Source organism: Cyprinodon variegatus, unplaced genomic scaffold, assembly GCF_000732505.1.
Source record: "Cyprinodon variegatus isolate N-32 unplaced genomic scaffold, C_variegatus-1.0 Scaffold1055, whole genome shotgun sequence".
Lineage (NCBI taxonomy): Eukaryota > Metazoa > Chordata > Actinopteri > Cyprinodontiformes > Cyprinodontidae > Cyprinodon > Cyprinodon variegatus.
In genome coordinates this window covers 101,861-127,414 of record NW_015151508.1, presented here as the reverse complement: position 1 = coordinate 127,414, position 25,554 = coordinate 101,861, and the positions used below count along the sequence as shown (strand labels likewise).

The 25,554-nt window shown below is 37.3% G+C and overlaps 2 protein-coding genes and 1 long non-coding RNA gene across 4 annotated transcripts in view; 1 reads left to right on the top strand and 2 right to left on the bottom strand.

Annotated features, from left to right (window-relative positions):
* LOC107101115 (histone-lysine N-methyltransferase 2B-like) overlaps positions 1-18,547 on the bottom strand; it is a 35,356-nt gene extending 16,809 nt beyond the window's left edge. Inside the window, exons 1-9 of the mRNA XM_015399886.1 lie at positions 18,180-18,547; positions 10,907-12,242; positions 10,619-10,794; positions 10,217-10,309; positions 9,844-10,000; positions 5,700-5,976; positions 4,001-4,062; positions 3,660-3,890; positions 1,754-1,863 (exon numbers count right to left, since the gene is read on the bottom strand). Of these exons, the coding sequence (XP_015255372.1) occupies positions 1,754-1,863; positions 3,660-3,890; positions 4,001-4,062; positions 5,700-5,976; positions 9,844-10,000; positions 10,217-10,309; positions 10,619-10,794; positions 10,907-12,242; positions 18,180-18,485 (2,748 nt within the window). The 5' untranslated portion in view covers positions 18,486-18,547. The remainder of the gene's footprint in view (positions 1-1,753; positions 1,864-3,659; positions 3,891-4,000; positions 4,063-5,699; positions 5,977-9,843; positions 10,001-10,216; positions 10,310-10,618; positions 10,795-10,906; positions 12,243-18,179) is intronic.
* LOC107101120 lies at positions 13,797-16,932 on the top strand. Its single transcript, XR_001482064.1, has 4 exons — positions 13,797-14,499; positions 14,851-14,967; positions 15,270-15,425; positions 15,878-16,932. It is a non-coding gene; the product is annotated as an uncharacterized LOC107101120 (long non-coding RNA).
* A 1,371-nt stretch (positions 18,548-19,918) lies between the features above and the next one.
* LOC107101121 (zinc finger protein Xfin-like) lies at positions 19,919-25,226 on the bottom strand. 2 transcript variants are annotated; one of them, XM_015399899.1, is made up of 6 exons: positions 25,071-25,226; positions 24,970-25,039; positions 24,741-24,857; positions 22,853-22,968; positions 21,053-21,196; positions 19,919-20,948 (listed from the first exon to the last, which is right to left on the bottom strand). In XM_015399899.1, the coding sequence occupies exons 3-6, from the start codon at positions 24,832-24,834 to the stop codon at positions 20,301-20,303; spliced, it is 1,002 nt and encodes a 333-aa protein (XP_015255385.1). In that variant the 5' UTR covers positions 24,835-24,857; positions 24,970-25,039; positions 25,071-25,226; the 3' UTR covers positions 19,919-20,300. The 2 variants fall into 2 exon arrangements, with proteins under 2 accessions (XP_015255385.1, XP_015255384.1); XM_015399898.1 differs by having other exon boundaries at positions 19,920-20,948; positions 24,741-24,861.
* Positions 25,227-25,554: the final 328 nt, after the last annotated feature.

Here is a 25,554-nt window from a genome sequence, read left to right as displayed (position 1 = left end):
GCATCATCATTAAAGAAGGACAGAGTCAATAGCACAGCATAGTAAAGCATTTAAAAACCTAAAAGCTTCTCAGTTTGCCATTGACTTAGCAAATCTTAAGCTATCAACATACACCTCATCTTAAATAAATTGGATCGGTATCCTGGATAAAAATAAATCAATAGCAGTACTTTTTAAAAATAAAAGTACACACTAATTAAACCTTTGTATTTGTCTCTGAACTGTTGAAAAAAAAAAAAGGAATAAAAAAGGAGATTTCAACTTTCAATTATAAAATATAGTGATTGTTACTAAACAACTTGACCAAAGCAGTAAAGGAAAAGCAAAAAAAAGTAGTATCATAAGCAGGAAAACAGCATTTAAACTAACAAAGATATAGACACATAATGCAAACAGATCAGGTTTCTAAGATTAGTTTATACTTTAAACAGCAAAATTCAGCCAGCGTATTCGAGTCATAACCAAAGAAATGACTATGAGATGCCAACTAAACCCAACTTACACAGGATACCACTATTATTGCTGGACAGGTTCAGATCAGAGATAGAGAGATAAATCCATCAACAACTTTCCATTTAATGCGTTGGTCTGTATGTGCATGCTGTCGCCAATACATTAGTGCATTCAGCAGCCATGCCTTGGGATCACGCAATGCGCAATCATTTCCACTACCTCAATTTGCAATCCATGGTTAATATGGTTTCTTTTATTTGTTAATAATTTCTCTATTCAGACTTAAGTGACTTCTGTTATTCTGTCATTTTAAATCATATAAATGGAGGAAGCGAAAGCAATATAGGCTGAAGGAATCAGCCCAAAACAAAAAATTATGACCACCAGCAGATATTGGGGATTGATTAGATAGATGTCAAAATAAAGATTATCGGCCTTGAAAAACCCAGATTGCTCAATCTCTAGCTCAGATATTGTGACTTTGCCTGTGAAATATAAATTATATTCTCCACTAAATGCCAATTAAAATAAAACTCTGTCAAAGAAAAGAAAGAAAAAAAGCAGCACAGTTTTAAAAATACATTGAATGGAAGGTCTATTCAGTGAAATGCAATTGCAGTAGAGGTAATAAACTAAAACTGCCTTTTTTATTCAAAAGAAGAGACACTGAAGACATTAAAACCAAGGATATAAAGGTAATAGACACAAACCAAGTTAGTAAATGCATTATTCTTTAACATGTAATACTTCTTTAAATGGAGAGAAAGCCCTGTAACATATTTGAGAATCTGTAGTTCACAAAAGGAGATTATGATCATGCAGACAGCTTACTTTAAAGCATAAAGTCAGAAGTGGAAAATAAGAAACACTGGATATCAAAGGTATCTTATCTTAGTATATTCAAAACAGACAAAAATAAAAAAGGAGAAAAAAAATCAGTAACATGAAGTCTTGGGGATTGTATTATTTGGAAATAATAATTTGTGCTTTAATTATGAATATCACATATAACAGATGTGTGTGCTATTTGGGTGGAAACAAATTAGTTTTAAAGGAGAAAACAAGCACCTTTAATAGTTAAATATTAATTTATAAATCGGGAGATGGTTAATGCTAGTTTTTTCAGTTCACGTATTTAAACGGATCCACAGGTAGAAGGGTTATTGGCCAAATTGTCAACAAACTGTATGAAATGAGAGCGAAAAATATTGATGGAAAAACTATTTCCAAACAATACAAATCTGCCCAGTTTCAATTAGGTAGGACATAGAAGTAGAGAGAGACAGTAACCTTTCTTTACCTTGTACAGTCTCAGTCTGCTGCCTGTACTTTTGGCTAGAGCCCGGCGATTCTTCATCGGATCAACGAGCTGGTCGTCTGTCAGCAAAATGCCATCTTGCGATGAAAAGCCTTGAACACAAAAAGAACAATGCATCAATATTCACTCCTTATGCTTCATGTTGAGCATAAGCTGGGTTCTTTGAACAGAAGAAAGTTCTCTCTCAGAGACCGACAGGAATGTCTTTCCATGGTTTTCTATTTGACCTTAAATGCCACTTTTAGCAGCTTAAGTCTATTTTGGAGAGGTTTACAGGGTTATCATACCTTCAGAATAGTGAAAACTGGCAGAAACATTAACTCTGGTCAATATATGTTTTGAGGCAAGTTATGTAAGACTAATTAAAAATATAGAGAATATGTTAGATTTACTAGGGGTTCCAACAATATTTGACTTTTCATTTCTTTAATGTTTTTTCACTAATACACAGAGCAAACTGGGCTTTAATATTTGTTTAGTTTCCAGATTCATTAAACGACATGCAGCTGAGGCTTAAGCAGTGTGGTAAAAGTCCTACTGAATTTATGACATTCAGAAAAAATAAATAACTGGAACACTTTATAAGACATGGTTGCTATTTTATAAGATATATATTTTCAGCCAATAAAATAGCAATTCACTTGTCAATATAAAGGGATAGCAATATAACAAAATGATAAAAATAAAACTGAAAAAAAAGGTTGCAATGCTGGAACACTAAAGAGGATCGAAGGCAAAAATACATTTTAATTTAACAGGCATATGTTTAAAATACAGTGAACCCTCGCTATACCACAGTTCCCCTTTCACAGCCTCGGTGCTTCGCATTGTGCAATGTGTTCTGCATTCTGATTGGATAAAAAGTCTCCACGCTTCTTCTCTACCTTTGTGTCAATAACATTACGGTATTATATTTTAATATACATTTACTTAAAACAGCATGTCAAAAATGAAGTTTGCAAATTGTCTCCAAAACATAATGTCAACGACAAAGGCACTTGTGGACAGGCCATAAAGGCAGAGGAAACTAACTATTGCAGAAAAGGTTAAACTTCTGGACATGCTAAAGGAGCGTAAAAGGTATGTTGTTGTAGGTAGCCATTACGGAATTAATCTCCCGTTCATTCCATAAAGAAGGAAGAAAGTAATACAAGGACGAAAAAATTAATACATTTTTAATAAGGATGGGGTTGCAATTGTCCGCAACAAGACCATGGTATGGATGGGGTCTGCATGGCTTTGTGGATTAATGACTGCAGAAAAAAGAACATTTCGCTGGATACGAACTTTATCTGCAAAAAAGCTAGAACACTGAATAGAAACTGACAGCAATGACATTAATGACAGGGAAGAGGAGGAGGGTGCAGATACGAGCGCTGTTCATGCAGTACCAAGCACATTTAATGCAAACAAGGGCTGGTTTGTAACCTAAGAAACGTTTTGGACTTAATATTTCTCTGCACGTAAAGACCGCCTCTGCGAATACTGCTGGAGCAGAAGCGTTTTTGGACAATAAAATTAAAGCGTTCCTTGAGGAAGGGGGATTTAAACCTGGATAAGTTTTTAATAGTAATTCTAAAACAATAAATTGTACCAATTCTTGGATTTTGACTTTCATGGGTTATTTTTGGAACAATACCCCCGCAAAAAACAAGGGTTCACTGTAAAAAAAAAACAGAACAAGCAATGAAAGCTAAAACTTCCCCTAAAATACATGATCGAGTCAATTTATTATTATTTTTTTTAATACACAGAGGTGAAGTTATGCTAAAATAGAATAAAAACAATGCTGGTGCTGAGGAGAAACACTTGGATCTTTTATTTACCCAAATCTACTTATTACACATGGCAGCTAGTTAAAAAAATGTGACCTGTAACAGCTGGTTACCTTGACGGGAAGCACCAGCGGTGTTTGGATTGCCTGGCTTTTCATTTTCTGTTTCTTCCTCCTCCTCTTCGGAATCAGATTTGAGCAATCTCCTGTATGAGCGTGGCTTAGTTTTACGCAGTGACTGCTTCCTGATTCCACACGTAATCAAGGACGATTCCTCCCCTGCATCTCCGACGCTGCAGGTCAAATCACTGCTGGATCCTGAGGCTAAAAGATGCCGCGACTGGACTGAGGAAGAAAAGAAAATCAAATCATATTTAGAGAAGAATTTAGATACCTTCATATTACTTATTTAAGAGAGAACACAATAATCCTTGTTAGCCTTATTAGAAACCTACTTTTAAATGGTTTAAAGGTGCGGTCATTTTTTCCCTTCGCAATCCGATCACACTTCCTGTATCTGCAAGAAGAAGAAATGACAAAAATCAATCAATCAGCGATAGTAAATTTCTCTGTAGACAACTGCGAATGTGTTGAACTGTAAGAGCCAACTTGCCTTATTTAAGAAGATTGTTTAAAATGTGTTACTGGAAAGGAATAAAAAGTATTTTCATGTTTTATGTAAAACAATTTAAACAGTACTTTAGCTTCAAAATAACCTTTACAGACTACTGCAAACATATTTTGGACCAAGTTGGACATCAAATAAATGACTTGATCAAAACTCTGCTAATAATTTTGATAAAAAAGATGCGTTGTTGTATTGTTGAGCCAAAGAAACATTTTTCCTCCTTTTGTGGCAGTTCTGGTAGACAAGTCCCTGGTAACGGACTCCTTGATGCATTCAATCTCACAAAGGTTAGTGTAGTCGTTTGTTTTTTATGAGATTGAGGAACAACGAGTAATTGATAAGTGGTAATAGAAAGAAAGACGAGTTCCCAAAGTTTTAACAAATAAGTCTGAAAGGCATTTTTAACCCTAAAGAGCATTTTGTAGTTATCTAGACAGTTAGGTCCACTTGTCTAAAATGTATTTTTTTTTTATTAATATATCCAATTGAAAGAGTCAGGAAGCCAGTGGGTATTTGTTATCCATATCATTTTATAATATTCTGGAACATTATCACAATCTTGTGCTTGAACTGATATTATCCAGATTGAAAAAGTATTCACACGAGTCAGAATGACTCAGTCCAAGTCTAAATCAAAATTAACATGAAAATTAAAAACAAAACCAAAAAATAAACGCTGAAGATCACAGGTACACAATGTCTAATGTGATCCTTTGCATTTTTAAAGTGGAAGGAAAATGATAAACAGTTTTCTTTTTCAATTGCAAACTACTTGTCTAAAATGGAGAATAAACATATGCAAACAAACCTTTTCTATCTCCATCACTGAATTTTATATCTTAAATCGTTATATTTTTAACTTGTAATAATAGATCATATTAACAGGAAAAACCCTTGGGGGTTTAAACTGAACATTGAGGGTTTCCCCTTGTTTATCTCTTTAAGACAGGAGTCTGACAGGCACTGATATACATTTCCATTTTTGCAAACTTACTTGTTCAATCTAGTGCACAAACTGGAGAGGTTTGATTTCTTTAGTTATGTTCTTAAAAAAATGTTAAGTTAATTCTTAACAAATATTGATAAAAGTGAGAAAAACATCTTAAAGTTTATTTTGTCTACATATTTTGCAGCAATGTCTGCTAGTTAGCCAAAATTATTTGGCCAGATGATATGATATTTTTACGTGTTTTTAACACGTAAAAATCCATTACGGCTGTAGTTTGAACAAACCATAGAGTGGATAACGTTAATAGGTAATTAACCGTTTTGTAGAACATAGAGGGTGATTGATAATTCTCACATATTTAGAGAATTTGCAGTACTAAACTGGAATTGGGGGAGTTTCTAAACACCTCAGACAGTGAAGCAGGTTACTCAGATAATGAGTATCAAATTCACTGATTATGTTCTTTCCTTTTAATTAAAGGACAGCAAAAATAGTAAATTACTTTAGAGGATTTGTGAAAAGTTCGCCACATGCAAGACAAAAACTCAGTCCCTTAAACCAAAGCACCTCTACTTACATGCAGCACTGTTTCTTGGTGTTGGGCCCTCCAAACTTGGGCTTATCCAAGCAGTTCATGCACTTCCCGCAATCGTCCTCGACGGAGCAGCCTTTGCAGATTCCACAGCGTCTCGAACGGATTCCTCCACTGACATACTGACTCAGTAACCTCCTCCTTTGAAACTTGTGGCCCTTTTTCCGCCCCTTGCGTTGGATACTTTCCTGAGAGACAGCCCACTGAGCCCTGCCCTGATCAGAGATGTCATCATCATCATCGTCATCATCATCAGCCACATCTGCAAACGAGACACAAAGGAGGATGGGTAAAGGGTTGATACGGCACCGAATCTGCATCAAACGTGTGGTGAAGCTTTTCAGGAAGCCCACAGGAGACATTAAGGGTCTCAGTTCTGGGACCGGAGCTTCGTTACATGCAATGATAAGCTTTTTTTCAAATAAGGAGACTTCTTACTGGTATGTTTCTGTCTGCCTGACCAAATAAAGCTTTTTAAAGAAGGTGGGTGACTGGATGAAATGTTAAGTCCCCCACAAAATCCATTACAGGTGGAAACTCCCTTTAATATATTTTTTTTAAATATTTGATCAGAACTTTTCCTTTGTGCAGATGTTTCAGAGTGAAGATGCCCAAACTATTATGAGATTAAAATGATTCAGAGGGTTATTTTAACTGTGTGCAAGCATCACTCTTTGCCCTTTCTCCATATGTGTTCGGTATACGTTGTACATATTAGGACTGCCAGTCTCAGGACAACATTTGAAGCTGTAGCCTCTAAAAACTCAAGTAACAGGAGAATTACCATCACACTTCAGTCATAAAAAAGAATCATCCTTGTTTTGTTAAGGTTCACAGGTTTAGCCACTGACAGGCCTTCTCTGCAACTTGAGAATGTGACTGCAGATGGTGCTGTTGCTTCTGCACATCTTTTTAGTCACAACCTGGCTGGCATGACAAACAGGACACATATTCTGATGGCTGTTAAAAGATCATGTTACCATACAGGAACTTAAAGCAATACTATGTAAGTTTTTAACCAAATATTTTCTTAATTTGAGATATCTTAAAGGATTTCAATTTTTTTTCTAAGGTTAATATACAGCTTTTGGTGTTTATTGATTGTCAGTGCAGCCTGCTTTTCTCAAAAGGTCAGATTCGTCACTGAATGAGTTATAAGAGCGAAGGCGCTGCTTCATGTCAGCCTGAGCTCCCCATAACATGAGGGCTAATTAAGCCAATACGTTCTCTAATGTAGGATTTAATTTAGAGTAGGTAGGTGTGGCCTTGTCTTTAATAATATCGCAATAACTTCTCAGTCTGTTGTCTAATTCCAAAACACGGAAGGAGATCCTTTGATTTTCTGACAATGCAGCATTGTCAGGGTTTTTCAGGGGAGCTAAGCTGGGGAGTCACAGGTGTAGCGCCCCTAGTGGCTAAGAATTACAAAGTGTTGCTTTAATAGATGGTGGAAACTTTGTCCTTTAAAGAAACAGGACACATTTTTCACCCAGCTCAGTTGACAAAATAGTAGCCCTTATGGCCTTTTGACAGGATAGATGTAGTTTGAAGGGAATGACTGAATCTCAGTCGAACCAGTTTCATGAAATTTATCCAATTCTGAAGTCTGATGATTTTTTTTATCCTGAGACCTGATTTTTTTTTTTTTTTTTTTTGTCTACAGACTGACACCATTTGGTCAGACTTCTCATGATGTATCCCTGGGATCAGAGCATGTCCTAAAATGCACAGCGTATCAGTGAGTTCATTTGTCAAGCAGCACTTCCTCACCTCATACTGAGTGAAGCTCACTCGACCAGTGTTGGGTAAAGCTTTCCAACAGCGGTGGCTAATCTGTGTGTGACAAAAGATATTTTTGCTGGCAAATATTTTATTTAATACATTGAAATTTTTTATATTTTTCCCCTCTGCATATTAACTTGGGAGAGTCGCTACCAAAACCTTGCTCATTGATATAGTGTTCTTTTTAAGTTGCATAAACTATAACAATATTTTGTATTTGTTCTAGATAAGATTAACTTCTGCATAATCATAAAATCTTTTTTTGTATTTACACCCACAAACTATCTCAGAGCAGTGACATACAGAAAGTGCTCCACTTTACTGCAATAATCAAATAAACTTTTAAACCACTATAGGTTTTTGCCTCGAATCCTTTATTTAGCTGCTGTTAGCAGAGGTTTCAGAGTTAAACAGTCTCAAATTTAAAATTTTCATCCACTTTTTTCCTTTACTGCAAATTCAAAGTTACATTCAGACCCAACATGTTTTGAGCATCAGGTGCCTCCAGTATGTATGCAAAACCTATGGTTGAATGCACGTCAAGGGGCAGCATCTTTTAACCATCAGGTGCAGCTCGTTTTGAGCTTTTAGGCGTTGGCATGCATAAAAGAACATTTAAAGAAAAGATGCTAGGTTTGTGGAATCTAAACTTCTTCAGCACAGCCCTGATCAGGAGGCTCTCTGGGTGATGGTTGTTTTCATCTCTCCTCCTGTAGAGCTGTCAGCAGCTGCAAGGGGGGGCAGGAAATCCCAGAGTGACTGGCTGGTTTGAGGCGTACTTCCATGCAAGGCTCCACTGTTTGGAAAAAGTAGTGTTTCTAAAAGTAGGATCTTAGTCCTGATAAACTGACTGCGTGGATGATATTTTGAGGAGCGTTCTCGCTTAGAAACCCCTTAAAACAACTTTCACCCAACTTATACAGACCAAATAATGAAAACCCACTTTGTCGATTACATCTGTTTTGGTAAAAAAGTAAAAAGCAACATGCATCAGATTGGTCTGTAGACTTTACGTGGAAAGGTTTTTTGACCCTCTTGATTTTCATCTGGCTTTAATGTCTACAAGCAAGATGAAACATTGGACGCATTTTAATGCTCAAAACGTGTTCGGTCTGAACACAAGATCTAAAATTAAGATCTTCAAACTTCAGCAACTTACCTTTACAATAATATTATGAGGAGAAAAGTTTGCAATACACATCAGCCTGAAAACCAACAGAAGCTGTTAAATGGGCTTGATGATTCAAAAGAACAACAATCCTCTCACTTTAGGTAACGGAGCTGTTTTTTGAGACAGCAAAACTGCTTGCTAAGTAAGTCGTACATTTTCTCAAACTGGAGTTATAATTTTGTCATTACAGAGAGTTAATTAAAACCTCTAGTTGCCAATCCTATGGGTGATGTCAAGGTCAAAATAGTTATTACAACTAAACCCACCTCAATTTTATAAAAACTGAAATTCAAAACTTAATCCAAAAGTTTGTAAAAGTCCAGATTACTCAACAACTATATCACACAAATTAAGAACATTCAATCCATCTGTGAACAATACCAACCAAGGTGCCTTTATCCTTCAACAATTAATCTAAAAAAAGTTGATTTAGCATTGTTCATGTTCATTTTGTTTCTCCCCATAAATTTGGAGACAAAATGTTTTAATCTATGTGATGTTTTTAAAGACAAAGTCCATCTGCCTTCTTCCTGAACAAAAGACCAGGATGTTTGAGAATGGTAAAACTTAAAGTAGTTAAAAAAAAAGATTATAAGATGTTAACAAATGAGTTATAAATCTGCTAAAATCGGTAAGAATACTTGGGTGATTCATAAGTTGAATTGCGAAGTTGAATTACCAACAAAATAACAAATGCAAGCCCTTTAAATAATTTGCTACACATGGATAAAAAACCAAACAAAAAAAATTATAACTAAACCTCATTTAGATCCTTTTCCCCTCAATCTCGTAAAACGAGCACGAAAACAATCTGCTAAACTTCAGGAACAAGAGACTGAAAAAAATAATCTGGGGCTGCAACAAACCTTTATTTTAAATTAAGTTAAATAAAAAAAATTGAATATAATGAATGTTTAAAAAATGTAAGATTTTATGGTGCAACACAGAAAGAATGAGGAAAAGATTAATATACATGACCAATTTTATCTAATTGCCTCATCCAATGAAAAACAAAAGTTGCACTTTTTTTGTTCAACTTAGAATAAATAATTTTTTTATCTATAATATTATTTTAACTATAATATCTCCAAGTCAAAATTCCTTTTTTTTTTTTTTTTTTTTACCATTCAATATCAATATGTAAATGATTAGCAATTTTCAGAGGGTGGACTGTACCTTCTGCTGCAGGGGAGAAGGTGATGCCCTCCCTCTCATGAAGCGGCAGAGCACTGAGTCTGGGGATATCGTCAGGCACCAAGGCACGAGGTTGTCCCAATGCCACAGCTGCTGCCCGGCACACATGCTTGATTCTTGGACCTCCAAGCGGCTGCTCCTGCACACAGACACTGGAGTGAAAAGCTGCGACACAAGCCCCCCTTTGAAAACACCTCCTAGGTGGTAAATGATGGGGATGGTGTGTTCAGGGTGATATGCAGCGACACATTTATTGTTTTGTTCAAAAATATAAATTGTAACATGTGGATCTTATTCATAGAAAGAACTTTACTCCACACGTTTACTCTGTCAGATGTTTCAGTCAAAATATTACCTGAGGACCATACTCTTTGGGAGAAAGGCCGGCTCTCCTCCTCTTTTTCCTCCGCCTTCCACAAACTGGCACCTGGGATTCCCTTGAACTCAACTAGAAGTAGAAAAATAATGCTTTCAATGCAAGTGCATTAATTTAAACCTTCCTAACAAGCTACATGCTTTTTACACTTGATATAATGAGGCTAAACCTAGAGAGCAAATTAAACGCTCACCTCACTGATTCAATATTTTACAGGAGTTAGCTGACATTAACATGAAAATGCTTGACTGGTGTTTTATGAAAACAGAATAACCGGTACTCTTTTGATAAGTACAGAACCCAATATTATTTGTCTGTTTTACCAGTATAAATTCTTCTCTAAATATGTGAAATCACGAAAGCCAGGAAATGTTATTCAACCTGTGACAATTTTAGCTGCTTCTGTTGATCTATCTTTATGAGCTGGACTTTGGCTTTCTTCAGCAGGTGCAGCATCCTCTTATTAGCTCCACTGAGACCAATCCGATGGCTGGGACCGTCCGCTTCCGAAAGCTCACAACCAGGGAACCCTGTTACAACTGCTGTTTCATCTTTATCTGATGACAGGAAAAGAAAAAAAAGTTTTACAGTTTCATTGTGTTTCTTACTGCTGTAATCTTCATTTATATTAAACAGATTTTAAGGAAAAACTAAGTATTTGATTCTTACCGTTAGTTCCTCTGTCTTCTGCTGGACTTTCCATGCCTGACTTGACCACCACAGACACTTTTCTCACAACTCCAGGAGAATCCATCTCCCCCATCATGATCTTGGACCTGCGCCTCTTCCTGTGGTGGAAAGTCAAACCGTCGTCCTGGTCGGTGCCGTCCTCCTGAAAGCCAGACTGGCTTTTCTTTTTCTCTGCCAGTTTTAAAGTTAGTTTCTTTAAGTTCTTGTAGATCTCAGCATGGCTCGCACCTGGACTGTGTTTGGATGACATTTTCGATTCAAGCAACGAGCTGTCGACTGGCTGCGAGCATCCATCGTATCCTGATTCGTTAAAGGACAGGGCGGGTTTTGTGTCGTCCTTCTGCTGTGTTTTCAGCCATGTTGACAGAGAACCCTTTGGAAAAGGAATAATTTCCTCATTTAGGAATCTCTTTGGGGTTTTGATAATACGGGAAGACCGTCCGCTTGTTATGGTTGTATTGTTGGAGGTCTGGGAAGGCTGCTCTGAGCTGGGCTTTGTCTCGTCCGCTGATGGCTCAATACTCTGACCCTGCTGTTCAGCATTTTCCGCAGATGGAAGCACCTCTGGGACATAGCCATAATAAACATGCCGTGTGCTAACCCCACCGATTTTCGGCCGTTTGTTGACTGAAACATTTGTTGATGGTTTGTGCCTGTACCCGAACAAAAATCTGCCTCGATGCCTTTTGTGCACCGTCTTCACTACAGTCTCTTTACCTTGGGGTGACATTCCAACATCTTCCCCACTCTGGTTTGCAGCCGCTGGAGAGACAACCAAACCTTTAACCATGCTCTTCAACCGCTGATGTGTGTTAAAGGACTTGAAGGATGTGGTGCCTCCTCGAGGTGATTGCCGGGTGCGTCCTAATTGAAAACCACTTTCAAGCTTTTCAGATCCTTCAGCTGTTTTCAAGTCATCCAACACCACACCTCCTGCCATGGCTGTTCCATGAGCCTGCTCTGCATGGTGAGATGCGCTCGACCCCGTTTCATGAGGTTTAGTGTCACTAACAGTTTTGGTGGTTTTGGTTGAGGAAGCCCCTTTGTCATGCCCTTTAACAGCAGCTTTTGGAAGTTCTTTGTCTTCATCTGTGCTCCCAACATCCTGCTCTTCCTTGGGAACTTTAGGTACAATTTTCCTAATCGGAGCTTGTTTTTGAGTGTTGGGAAAAAATCCTCCTATGATAGACTTTGCTTCTGGCCCCTGTCCTGAAGCTTGTGGAGGCTCGGTCTGCCTTACGGGTCTCTTGGAGACAGTGGTTCTAGGTTTGGGTGGACATACTCTTGATCTCCCGAATCCAGTGAAATCCTCCTCCTAGAAAAGATTTTATAAGAAAACTGCAAGTCAGTATAATTATATATAAATGTGTGTGTTCATGCACACGCATGTATGCACATACATATCCAGAACCCAACATAACCCAATCAAATCCATCCCCAAGCCAGGCTGCTGCCTGGGTAACTTTGTTTTATTAATTTTATTTTTCGGAAAAAAAGAAACTTAGATTGTTTTAGTCGTATGGGTGTGGTTTGCTTACACAATTCACACGTCCCTTTTCTGCTCTGCCATCCATCCAAATAAACTCGACCAATGTTTCTAAAAGAGCGCCCCATAGTCAATCACACCGTAGACCTTAATGGTTCAGTTTTTTGGCAGATAGACAGTGTCTATCATTAACGACTGATATAATTACTATATTGTGGTACATGTCAGGCACATTGCACAGCCTTGGTTGTGTTGTTCATCAGTATCACTAAAAATGAACCGTTAACCCACACATGCATATATGTCTAGAGCAGAAACTTAATGAGTCAGTATGGTTCATGATTTGATTATGAGGTACTTGCCCAACAGAAACTGTAGCCAGCATCAGCAGCACTCCTCTTTACTGTTACACTTGTCTATCAGTACAGTTTTGAAACAGCAACTGAAACTATCTTTTATTATCTATTATGTGACTCAGCAGAAAAATCCAAATGGATCACACCTTCTTTTTCGAACTGAACAATATTACTGTGCACATATTTCCATTCTCACATTAATAACAGGATTATGTTCTGAAGCTCTAACCATAACTTAAAATATAACCATATAAATCTCATAATGATACAGAATTCTAAGAAATCTGCTGCTAAAAAACACAATCCTAAATAGCACTTACGTTAAAAAAAACTTGATGCACCATGCATTCACTGACTGAAGCACCCATTTGTTTTCCATAGCCACTGACATATATCTCAGTTCATATTACTTACTTCCATCTCAAACAAAACGATCTTCAGCATTGGTCAACAGAACATTAGCATAAAAAACTCTGCCTGGTATTAGATGTGGAGAGGTCCCGGTAAGCATCCTCACAAGCTTTAACATTGGCCATGTGCTGGTGTTACAGTCCACTCTAAGGAGATTGCATCATTGAAGTCTTGCTGATGTTAGACACTAAAGCCCATGCATGGTTTAAACACTACATATACCAGCACTAAAATATTTTTCATCAAAACTGACTACCGGTAACAACGGGTTTATATGCATGTAAATAGAGCATCAGATGTCATTTTCTACTTTAAATAACTAAATATAGATAAGAGCCTGAAAATGGACCGATAAAGCTTTTTCTGGCTGATAGATAGAGGTTTCGTTTTTTCTTAATGTCTACATAGGCCATAGGCTGAAGCCTGTATCGTTCAGGTTCGCTCCACCTATTTAGGGACTACTAAATGACAACTACAATAAAATCCTAAGTGCATTTTGAGCCCATAACCAAAAGTTCTCCAATCGCTTTGGGCCAGTATTTTTATATTAATTACTTAAAAGTGTAACTATATCGGTAGCCTGATCACGCCTTTAATCTATGCTCGAATCAATCCGCCTAGCCGTTAGCCAATCAGAGCGCGTCCTTCAGGTACGCTCTTCCACTTCAGAAGCGGAAAGAGGAGTACAACAACAAACATGGCGGCCCCCATGGAGCAGAGCGTTCCCGTTGGATCAGACAGAAAACGCAAGAAAAATGTGGATTATATATGCATCACACACATATCATCGATGGACAAAGAACGGACACAGCCACTGACAGTTGTTCGTTGGAAGAAGCTGGTTGTATGTGCCCGTAAGTGGCTAGAAATTGACGGAATCGACCGCACCTTGGCGGAGGCTGTATGTGTACACGATGAGTCCGCCAGAAATAACAATGACGATTCCACGTCAACCCTGGCTTGTTCAGAAGACTCTTTCTGGCTTCTTGGGGGGAAAAAAAAACTTGGTTTTCATCCAACTTGTTATAGGCGTTTCATCGATAAGAAACGAATTGCCAGTGCTGAAAAACTAGCAGAAAAACGGGGAGCATGTGATGGTGACAACAATGGTTCTGATTCTGATCACGAGTCTTCCACAACCACGTCCACGACAAGCCGGCCACCATTGTCAAAACAGTTGAGATCCACGACTAAATCATTGAGGTCTGGCAATGTACTACCTGCTGTCTGTATAATTTGCAAGAGGGCTGACCGCTTTGTGAAAGAAGGACACAAGACAAAGAAAGAAAAAATGGTCCAAGCAGAAACTATAAATGCTGGTGAGTAGATAATTTGCAGATTGCATCTTTGTTTGTGGCTTATAACCAAAAGCAAAAGTTATACATATGTTGATTTAAAAAAATGCATGTGTAATTGGTGCCAGCCCAAGCCTGCTCTTTTCATTGTGAAGTAAGCGTATGAAGGCTATGTGTAGGGCCTCAAAAATAATAAAAGGCATTATTATGAACTTGAAGTGATGATAGGCAATTAATTCATTTGTCAAATAATGGTTAGATTTTAAATTTGTCACCCAACTACCAGTTCAGTCTCGTAAAACAGAGAAAAAGTATTTGATATTATTTGTTGGCAGCTGGTTTATGATTGAACTTTTTTAACTCTCTCTTTGCTAGGGAGTTTGGTTAAAGCAACTGAACTGCAAATGGACGAATCCATCCTCAAGGATGTAAGTTGAAAAGATGCTACAAAGAATATACAAGATTTCTGGGGGCTACAACAAGTGATGAAAGGTAAATTTCAGATAATTCAAGTAGAATATTTGTGAAATACAAATACTTGAGAGTGAACCATATATTGATGGTAGGGTTACATTCTGGGGTTAAACATTTTTGAAAGTTGATTATTCTTACAAATGAAGCCCAGTTTATAGATAATTTATATTGTAGTAAAAAATGTAGAATACACATTTGGATGCAGTTTTAAATAAAACATTTTAACCATAAATTTGTATGAAATGAGATATTCTATCATTGTTAATTTTAAGATTGAGTAAGCATTTTAACTCATCTGTATTTTGCATTGTTTCACACAGGATGCCAGAAGCCTGGGAGTATGCCACTGTGTATACAGAATTAATTTTGTGAATTTGGGCACAGTTGATTAAAAAACAAGAAATCTTCAGGATGAAAAAGCTCTCTTCCCTGTTCCAGAAAATGATACGAGAACACCATGGTCAAGGAAGTGACAGGTAATTATGATTCATTAATAGATTTTGATATTATTCACATTAGGGCTGCACAATGGTGCAGTGGGTAGCCCTGTTGCCTTGCAGCAAGAAGGTCCTGTGTTCAAATCCAACCCTGGGTCTTTCTGCATGGAGTTTGCATGTTCTCCCTGAGCATGTGTGGGTTCTCTCCGGGTACTCCAGTTTCCTCCCACAGTCCAAAAACATGACTGTTAGGTTGATTGGCTTCTCTAAATTGTCCTTAGGTGTGAATGGTTGTTTGTCCTGTATGCCTCTGTGTTGCACTGCGACAGACTGGTGACCTGTCAGGGTGTACCCCGCCTCTCGCCCAGTGAACGCTGGAGATAGGCACCAGAAACCCCCGCGACCCCATGAAGGATAAAGTGGGTTGGATAATGGATGGATGGATTATTCACATCAGCATATATTTATTATTCCTTGTCAATTTTTCACAGATCAGATCTTCTGAAGAAAAGACTGAGGCAAGACTTTTCCCAACTAAATTTCTACAAGCCTCCGAGGAAAAACCTGAGTGAAATGGTATTTACACAAGCTACAGGACTTCTCAACAAGGGTTCATCAACTGAAACTGAGTCATCAGGATCGCAAGAGACTTTGTCGAGTGGTGGAGAGACAGTTCAGGAAAGTGGTACATATGCAGCACAATGAGGCTGTACCAGAACCATTTATAGTGCAGGTATAACTCTTAAACAAGCAGTTAAGAGTGCCCCTAACATGAGTGCCAATTGGCCTCCTACATCTGAGGATCTAAATATTTCCTCAGCTAGAAAGATTGTGCCAATTGAACTGTATAATTCACTTGCTTGGTGCATAGGTGTAAGTGATGAGTTGACATTATCTAACATGGTTAATGTTAATTTTAATAAAAGTCATTGTTTAAAAACAGAAATGTCTTTGTGCCTAGTTTTCATTGTTCAAATTTTAGCTGTGTTTCAGTAATTTCCTAAAATTTTGCGTCCAATATTGTAACTGGTCTGCTAGGTGATAAAATTCACACCACTTTTCATAATAATTAGTTAACCAGACACAAAAGGGTATCTTGCTATTAGAGTTTTTCAATTGAAAATTCAAAGAATTGCAGTTTTCATGTGCAATAAAGATATATTTTGGGAGATTGTGAAATTGTTAAAAAGTGTATTTTTTCATTTAGAATAACTCCTTACTTAAAGCACGCAGAACATTGCCGCTATATAAGCTCTGAGTAAGTATGAATCTCTGTGGGAATCTAAATTCTGAGTCTGATAGCCTTAATAATAAAAAAGTTACAAGGGTTTGAAAATGGTAGAAGACCCAAATTTGTCACTTTTTTGGGTAAACTGCCACCTTTGGCACCCATTTTCTCAAATACTGGCAGGTATCCCATGGAGAACTTTTTTTCCCAGCTCGAGTACATATTTAAGATTGGAAAACTGCTATCGAAAAGTAGTCCCCAGGTTAGTGGAGCGAAATCCTATTTCTAGCCTCATTTTGAGCTTCAGCCTATGGCCTAACAGGTCATCCGATAAAAGTAGTAATTTGGAAACTAAGATTTTACCCAACCTTTTAATAATTTAAACTGCATCATGGATCATGCTGCTGGTTGATCTTCTAGTAGAATGAAGATAGGACTTCATAAAGGTCATATATTTGATAAATGAGATCCAATTTCTCAGTAGCTATTCATCATTTACAGAGACAATTAACATGAACAATAAAACACCTATATGGATGGATGGAGATTTAAAGCGTTCTTAAATTTCGTAAAGGATCTGTGGAGGAAGCTAATAATTTTAATTATGGAACCAAAAAAGCTTTTCAGACTCGTAGACCTTTGCAACAATCAAAAAAGACCTACAACTAAGTCAGCGTTTATAAAAAGCATTTGATTGCTGCATTTGTTTACCATAAAATGACTAAGAATTCTGTGAGTCATTTTCAGTGAAACAGCCTTTTATTAAACAAAAAAAAAAAAAAAAATTAAACCTCACATCTTGAGTACTGCACGTTACTGCAAAAAAAGTCAAAACAACCTATTGGTTCATTTAAAATAGCCCTAAATCACAAAATACTAACTTTTGCAAGTAATGTACGAATTTACTTGTGAAGATGTAAATAAAAACATTAACATGAAACACTTCCTCGCTTAATATGCTCTTTAACAAACAGCATAACGCTTTAAAGTTTCTTCTATCATCATCATGCAAGGGAGGATTTGTCTTACAGACTGAAATAAAACATTTGCCTCCCTGTCGCTACTTCCTCCGTTCAGCTGAAGTTGAAAAACACTCAGCAGTCAGCTGACAGCGCCAAACGTTTTAACTACGATAATGTTATTAGAATATATTTAGCAGGCCTGCGTGGGAAAAAAAATTACAAACTACATTAGTGTTACAAAGAATGGTTGCCAGTATGATAACGCCTTTACTTATGCCGCCAAAGTTTCCGCCTTATCTGTTTATAATGCAAAAACTGCGCTGAAAGGATTTTTTTTTTTATTTAAATGCAACTTCCTATATCAGTTCCGCATATATCTGAGTATAAGTTTACTGTTTTAATTTAAGAAGGCGTAATACCACAACAACAATTAGTCCCATCTGAAGCTGCAGCAACACAATTCTCTACGTTATCCTTGCAGCTAGCTAGCTGCACATTAGCCTAACTGTCCTTTATATAATGGGCATAAAAATACGCTTTAATGTCACTATTTTACACAGAAGGCGTTTAAAAGTTATATATTTTCCTATCCGGCTGACTCACCTCCTCACTATTGCTGGAGTCGAAACCAACATCTCCCCGGCGACCGTGCTTCTCCGCCACCCCCAGCAGACGCAGCAGAGACGGGTCCTCGCTTAACGCGAGGCCGATGTTGATGGGCCTCGGCCCGGCTGCGACCAGCTCTCCGTAGTCCAAGCTCAGTCTTCCGCGTCTAACCCGTTTCTCCGAGCGCAGCCTGCTGCGGACCGAGAAGGGCCGACCCGGGAAGCGAGCCCGGGCCGGCGGTGCCTGAGAACTATGCCCGGTAACGGTGGAAGTAGATGATAATCCGCCTCCCGAGGCCGCCATTATATTTACTACAACAACGGGGACGGCGCGGGGGCAGAGGATCACTGCGTCGATGCGCGAGGCAAGATGGGTCTGATCTAGGCGCGAGAACGGTGCATCATGGGTAAACCAGCATCGCTTTGAGGTAGACGACAGCGCTTTTAAAGGGCTGCTCTTTTATTGGGAATATGAATATAAAGGGCTTTCAAGCTAAATTTAAATTGACGCAACAGAAAATGTTTTATTAACTAAGGCCCTCCAGCTCTCTGTTATTTTTTGTTAACAGATGGTTGAGCCCAAGGCCGCCCCATAAGGCATAAGCAAACTACGTGCCAAGGGAAATAGGGGGCATTAGGGTGTCCAACAGTTCCCTCTTTAGGTTTTTCTATGTATAAGAATCTCTACAACATTACAGTAACAAAAAAACTCAATTTGATGATAAAACTGCATTCTTAAAATTAATATGTGTATGTAGAAATCATTCAGGGTATATTTGTCATGACAAAACATTGTTTCTTTTAACATGCTTGATATTTTATTGTGTATTTGAATTATGTCTGTTAAAGTACAATATATTAACAAGTTTTATTTATCAGAACTAGTGTGTTTGCTTTTGATCCTACATGTTATTTTCTGCAGTTGTAACCATTAAGCATATACAGCTTTTACTGTAAATAAATGGCATAGTAGTTTAAGTTATTTGGCATGCAAATGTTATGGGCACTGCAATGAGTTAATAGTAGGTGTGTAAATTTTCTGATTATTGCACTGTTGCATTGGCTGAAATAAAGGGCTCCAAAATAAAATTTTGCTTTGGGACCCAGAGAGGCTTGGGTCAGTCCTGGTGGAGCTATATATCTTTTTAGAAAATTGCAATTACATATAATATTTCAATGCATCTAGGCTGACCTAAACAGGGACTTTGGTTGGTCTAAAATTATATTTTTGGGTGAAGCCGAGGGTTTTATAGAAGGCTGCAGTGAAACGAAAATAATAATAAAGCTCTGAAAGAGAAGTAATTAATCCAAACTTATATAGATTACACACATTTTTCAAAGCACATTTCTTCAAAATAGTTGGGGGAAAAATTATAAACTTCTAAATGAAGAGAAGTGTCAACTTTTTCCACTCTAATGTGATCAGTTACAGTATATGTAAATATAGACACGGTGAGAATGACAACTTATCGTTCTACTAATGAAAGAGACAGGTTATTTCCCAGAGATTAACTTGTTTTGATATGAACCATGAGAATAAACCTAAAAATGAAAGCAATAAACCTTGTGCAAATACTGGAGGAGTATACAAATGAGTCCCGTATTTACATGAGTTGAAATGACCTTCAGAGAAGAAAAAGCCGTTCAACGACAACATAATACCACATGAGTTTATAAAGACACACAGAAAAAAAAAGACCTTAACATTTCAGGGTTTGTTTTACTTCACAAAATATCCCAAAGAACAAATATAAGGAAACAAAGAGACCCCTCACCACCAATTAATACTACAAGGACAGCAGAATTCTTATTCACTTTATTTCAGCAACATAAAGACAACACTTCAGACCAGTAAACAGAACTATCATTTATATTTCATGCTTATATGACATATTTTCCAAGTTTTGCACACAACCCTGAAAAGAATTACACAGCTACTTCATTATCGAGATCAACATTTTAGGATGAAACAAAGACAATCTAAACAATAAAATTGCCTTTTTGACACGATCCCATCGAAAAACAATACTGAATATTTACACACATAAGAACCAGTTTAGTGTTGAGTATTTCCTCAAAAAGGAAAATAAATAATGCTTCTAAAGCACATTAAAATTCTTTATCTAGCGACATGCATGACATGATCGTGTGACATCAAAGGGATGTTTTTTCCCTCTATATCATCTCTTTCAACATCAACCTCTCTTTTAATATGGGAGCTTTGATGAGCCTTTAAAGTGCTTTCTCTTGCACAGTTTTCCCCACAGGTAGGGCGGGTGTATTCAGAACTGGGAGCTTTCAAGGCGCGAGGTCCATGCTGCTCTTTTTTGTGAGTTCGCAATGCTTCCACTGAAGGAAAGGTGCAGTCACAGTCTTCTTCAGGACAGGGAATTTTGGGCTTCACAGAAGCAGTTCCTGTTGAGTCACTGCATCCTTCGTATCCCTTTGCATCTTTTTCTTGCTTGATTTTTTTAACTTCCACCTCTGGATATGTGGAAACGGGTTCATAGCGTCGTATTTCCCCTTGTGACTCCCCGAGAACACAATCCGAAAATTCCTCCAGGTGCTGAAGGAGCTCTTCTTCCGATTGAAAGCAAACACCGCATTTAGAGCACTGAAACATATCGGCATTTTCGGCTGTAACCTCTTTCTCGGGATGCATTGCAATGCGATGCTTGCGGAGGCGGAAGGGAATGGGGAACCGGGTGCCACAATCCTCGCAAAGATACCGCCGCTTTCCACAGTCCTTTCGCCTGTGTTTGTTCCGCTGCAAAATGATGGGAAAAAAATCAGGATAAATGGTAAATAAAACTAAAACTCTGAATTTAAAGCACACATGTAAAAAAACCTTTTCAGTGGTAATGCTCCCACCTCAGAAAAGGTGCAGAATCGTTTCTGACACAGGCTGCAGGAAAATGGCTTTTCATCAGTAATGTGTGTACGTTGGTGCTGGCTGAGCTCCTCTGCGGTGGAGAACGGCTTATTGCACTTGTAGCACATAAACAGTGTGTTATTCTGCAAAAACATAATCAAATAAAAAAAAAATAATACAGAAGCTATATTTTGGCTTTAAAAAAAAGATGCAATCTTACCACAATATACACTAAATTTATCAAATTTTGACATTTTCAAAATGTTTACAGCAATGTCCATACACAGTTTACCTCCATACAATTTTAGAAAAAAGCAACCAACTCCTTATTTGCATGGTTCCTAATTATTATCATTTTTCAAATATCATTTATCAAGGCTTGAAGTGTAAACATAAATGTTCAGTGTTTATTTGTGGCTGAAATGTCAACAGGGCTCAGTGTTTAATTACAGAACATGCAAAATGACAAAGAGGCTGGCTGAATGGATGGAAAATATACAACAGAATCATATCAAACCAATAATCAACAAAGACTAAGATGTAATAGTTTCTGATCCAATAATATCCATTGTTTTGTTTGACACATTAATTAGACGGCAATGATTTCAAATAAATCACAAACCAAATTGGATCCAAATCAATAGAGTCTCTGAGGATCAGGCACCTTTATAATATGACAGTTTTTCCCTCTTCGTAATTTTGCATTGTTGTGCTTGGAGGCATCACTCTGTTATCAGCCAGCTTTCTGAGCCTCCTCATGGAGGGTGTCAACAACGGTCTGCAGGACAGCTGTCAAGACAGAAATCTTTACTACAAACATGTAAACCTTAATACTGGCATATGTCTACTAAATTTATCTTCTTGTATTCTCTCATGTTATATTCTACTTTTTATGAGAGGGTTATTAGTTAATAAAAAATAGAAAAAAAATTACAGTTATAAATATTGTATATAAATCACTTTATATGAAAAAACAAAAAACTTGAGGAGTCCAAGCCCTAAAATAAATGAACTGAGTAGCAGTTCAGTTTAATGAGGCACATCTGTATGAAAGAGGAATTTGTTATCAGGGATAGCAATCAAAACGGTGGACTAACAAATGCTTAGCCCTAGTCAGGTCTATGTCTAGATCATCCTAAGGGGAAGTGGTGACCAAGCAGTTAGGGCATTGTGCTTGGAATCCAGAGGTTCTGAGTTCAAGACCCACTCCCAAAGCCTGCCACTAGGAGTCCTTGAGCAATGACCCTTCACCCTGCGCCAAAAATGGCAGACCACTGCTCCCCAACGGGATGGGTTAAATGCAGAGAGTTCATTTTGTTGCTCTGTGACAGTGTAATGACAATAAAAGCTGGAGAAAAAGATAACAACCAAGAAAGATCCACAAACAGCTTATAAAACAGTTAAAAATCCAACAAAATATAAATCTAAAATAATACTTAACATACAGAAAAACAATTGCCTAGCCTAAAATATATCGGTAAGCATGATGTTTTTTTGATGCAGTCAGCTGGTTTTCCTTAGATAGAAAACTTCAAATCATTCGGACTATATGATCTGGTTTAATTGTCTCTGTGAAGTGCCTTAAGATGACATTATTTAATTTTTTTTCCAATACTTTCTTATATTATCTGCACATATTTGTTTTAAAATTAAAGTTCATTATTTATTATTTATCTAGAGTTTAAAGCTGTTCATCTTTTAAAGATAAAATTGTGCTTTACTATTTTCAATGGATTCAAGAGTTTGTCTAAAAAAAACCTGCTGATTTTTTTTTTATTTTCACTCTGATGTCTTTTCACCTGTTGCAGATGATGTGCATACTCATCCCTATGGTTCCTCCTGATGTGTCTCTCCTTGGATTTGAGGTCTTTGAAGATAATCAGACAATGGAAACACTGTAGGCCCTCGTGGTGACCTATATTGCAATAACATGTATAGAAATTAGCTCATGGTTAGTTGTTGAACAAAAACTATGATTTCCTCATACAGTTTGTTTTCACAAGTGCAACTACAGAGGCAGGTTATAGAATGGATGCTGATGGAATATTTTGTGTTTTATAAATTAGCACTAACCATTCAAATTGGATGTCAACCTCTGTAGAAAGCCAGGCCAGTGCACAGAAATCAGGAGTTAAATGAGCTGTCTTAGAAGCAGGGGCAGAGCTAGAGGGGGGCCCAGGGGTGGCCACCCTTAGCCAATCATTGGCCACCCCTGTGGCCACCCCTACCATTTTTCCCTCTAATACAGATGGTGGCAGCAGTAATACTCTGAAAGGGAATGTTCAAACTTATTTAACATTTACATTTTTCATATATTAACAACTACTTTACACCAGAAATGCTGTGGTTAATTATGCACATCAATATACAAACATTAAAGATAATAGATACAGAATTCATGCTCTTTTCAGAACTAAATTTTAACTTATTTAGGGTAAAGATACAATTATGGTCCTCTGCAGGTCATCTAGGAGTCTTCAGTGAAATCATAGATAAATAACTACTTTAATAATAACATCAAAATTTATTTAATGTGGATATTAGTAGATTTAAATATCTCTTTTTTGCAGAATGATTATTGTTAAAAGTAGGTAATGACAATGTGAAATATGTTTGCCCCAGAACTCAAACCTGAAAGAATTTTGTCCACTATACCTTTTATTTACACAGCATAGATAGATTAAATACATGGGTCTATTTGTTAGTAAAGGCTGCAGGAAAGTATAGTTTGTCCTTATTTAGAAAATATGAGAATAGAAATTGTGCTCGTTCCTGCTGGAACAGTGTAGATTGACTCTTAGGTACTGGTCAGGGGTAGATCTAGATGGGGGGGGGCAACCATTGGCCACCCCTACGATTTTTTTCTCTCAAGAAGAATATTCAGAACAATTAAATTTTATATATATAAACAATAACTTGACAACAGAAACACTGATTGATTATGCACATCAATATACCAACATTAGAGATTAATACAGAATTCATGCTCTTTCAGAACTAGATTTTGTGTTATATGCCACAAAGAGAAAATGATGCGTCTCTTCAAGTCATCTAAGAGTCTTCAGTGAAATCATAGATACTGTAAATAACTATTTTAATAAAAACCTATTAAATTATCTATTTATGTAGATATTGGTATTTGTAAATATCAATTTAATGTAGAATAATATTGATAAGTAGGTAAGTAATGACAATGTAAAAGATGTTCGCACCAGAACTCACACCTGAAAGAATTTTATCCAATATACCTTTTATCTTGCATCTATTTGTTAGCAAAGGCTGTAGGAAACTATAGTTTGTATTTATTTAGAAATATGGAAGTTGTGTTTGTTCCTGTTGGAACAGTGTAGTTGGACCCTGAGGTTCTGGTGCCTATCCACTGTTGGCCACCCCTTAGTGTACATTGGTTATTGCCCAGCCCCCCTTATAAAAATGTTCTGGCTACGCCTCTGGTTCTGGTGCCTTTCGGCAACCCCCATTAGGATTTTCTGGCTACACCTCTGCTTAGAAGATGAGTTTAAAATAACAAAACTGCCAAGAAGATGGTGCAGTTATAAACATGTATAAAAGTTGCTTCATTTACACATTTGCTTCCAAGAGCAGCTCTTATAGTCTATTAGCTGCTATTCTAATACAGAGAAAACTTATTATTTCCTAAGTCCTTTGTAATAATAGTAAACAGCTTACAGTATTTCGGGGCGACCACGGGGTTGGGCTTGATCTCTGCAGATGGAGACTTGATTTCATTTCCAACGACTTTCTCTATCTTCAGCAATTCCATGCCAAGGCTTCCAGCAAGCAGATCTATCTACATTAAGGTGTGACACAAACACAATGTTATAAAAACAACCTAAGCCTTAAATAGCTTAAACATTCGTATATGTCTATCAGAGGGAAAGCGAAACAGAAAACTAACGCTGTATGTCTTAAACTCCAAGCATCAATCATTAGGCTGCTGTTAGAAAAATATGACAGCTATCCAAACGATGAATGAATTAGGGCGATATAAACAATAACAACAGAAGCGACGCTATTTTGTTTATATTAATTAAATTGATTTAAAACATCTAACATTTATCATCCCGCATTTTATTTCTGCGAGGGTTGACCCTAAAGTGTAAATCTGTAATAATAAAACAAATCCAAAGTTGCTTTATGGCGTCCACGGAAATGAAGCCACAACGTACATTTTAGCCCTTGTCACGTGACATTCAAGAAAATCTCGCGAGATTAAGTTTACAACGCAACTCGAATTTTGCCGTAGTTCCCTGCTGTAAACTGGGACCTGAATATCTTTGTTTAGAATTTTATCTTACATCAAGGACATATTTATTTAGCGTCATTAATCCTAGTGAGCCGTGGATCCCTGCACCCAAAATTGAAACGTTTTTTTTTTTTTTGGAATGATGCACTATTGTAAAGTGTTTTAACAATATAAATCTGTGCACCTGGAAAATAAAATAACCAATATACAGCTATCGCCATTTGTACAGTAATGGAT

Excerpts from the sequence above, each read along its gene's own strand:
- LOC107101121 (XM_015399899.1), bottom strand. The coding sequence starts at position 24,834 with ATGGAATTGCTGAAGATAGAGAAAGTCGTTGGAAATGAAATCAAGTCT. Across the intron at positions 22,969-24,740 it reads CGTGGTCGCCCCGAAATACT|GTCACCACGAGGGCCTACAG; the intron begins GTAAGCTGTTTA and ends ATTGCAATATAG. Across the intron at positions 21,197-22,852 it reads ATGCACATCATCTGCAACAG|AATAACACACTGTTTATGTG; the intron begins GTGAAAAGACAT and ends ATGTTTTTGCAG.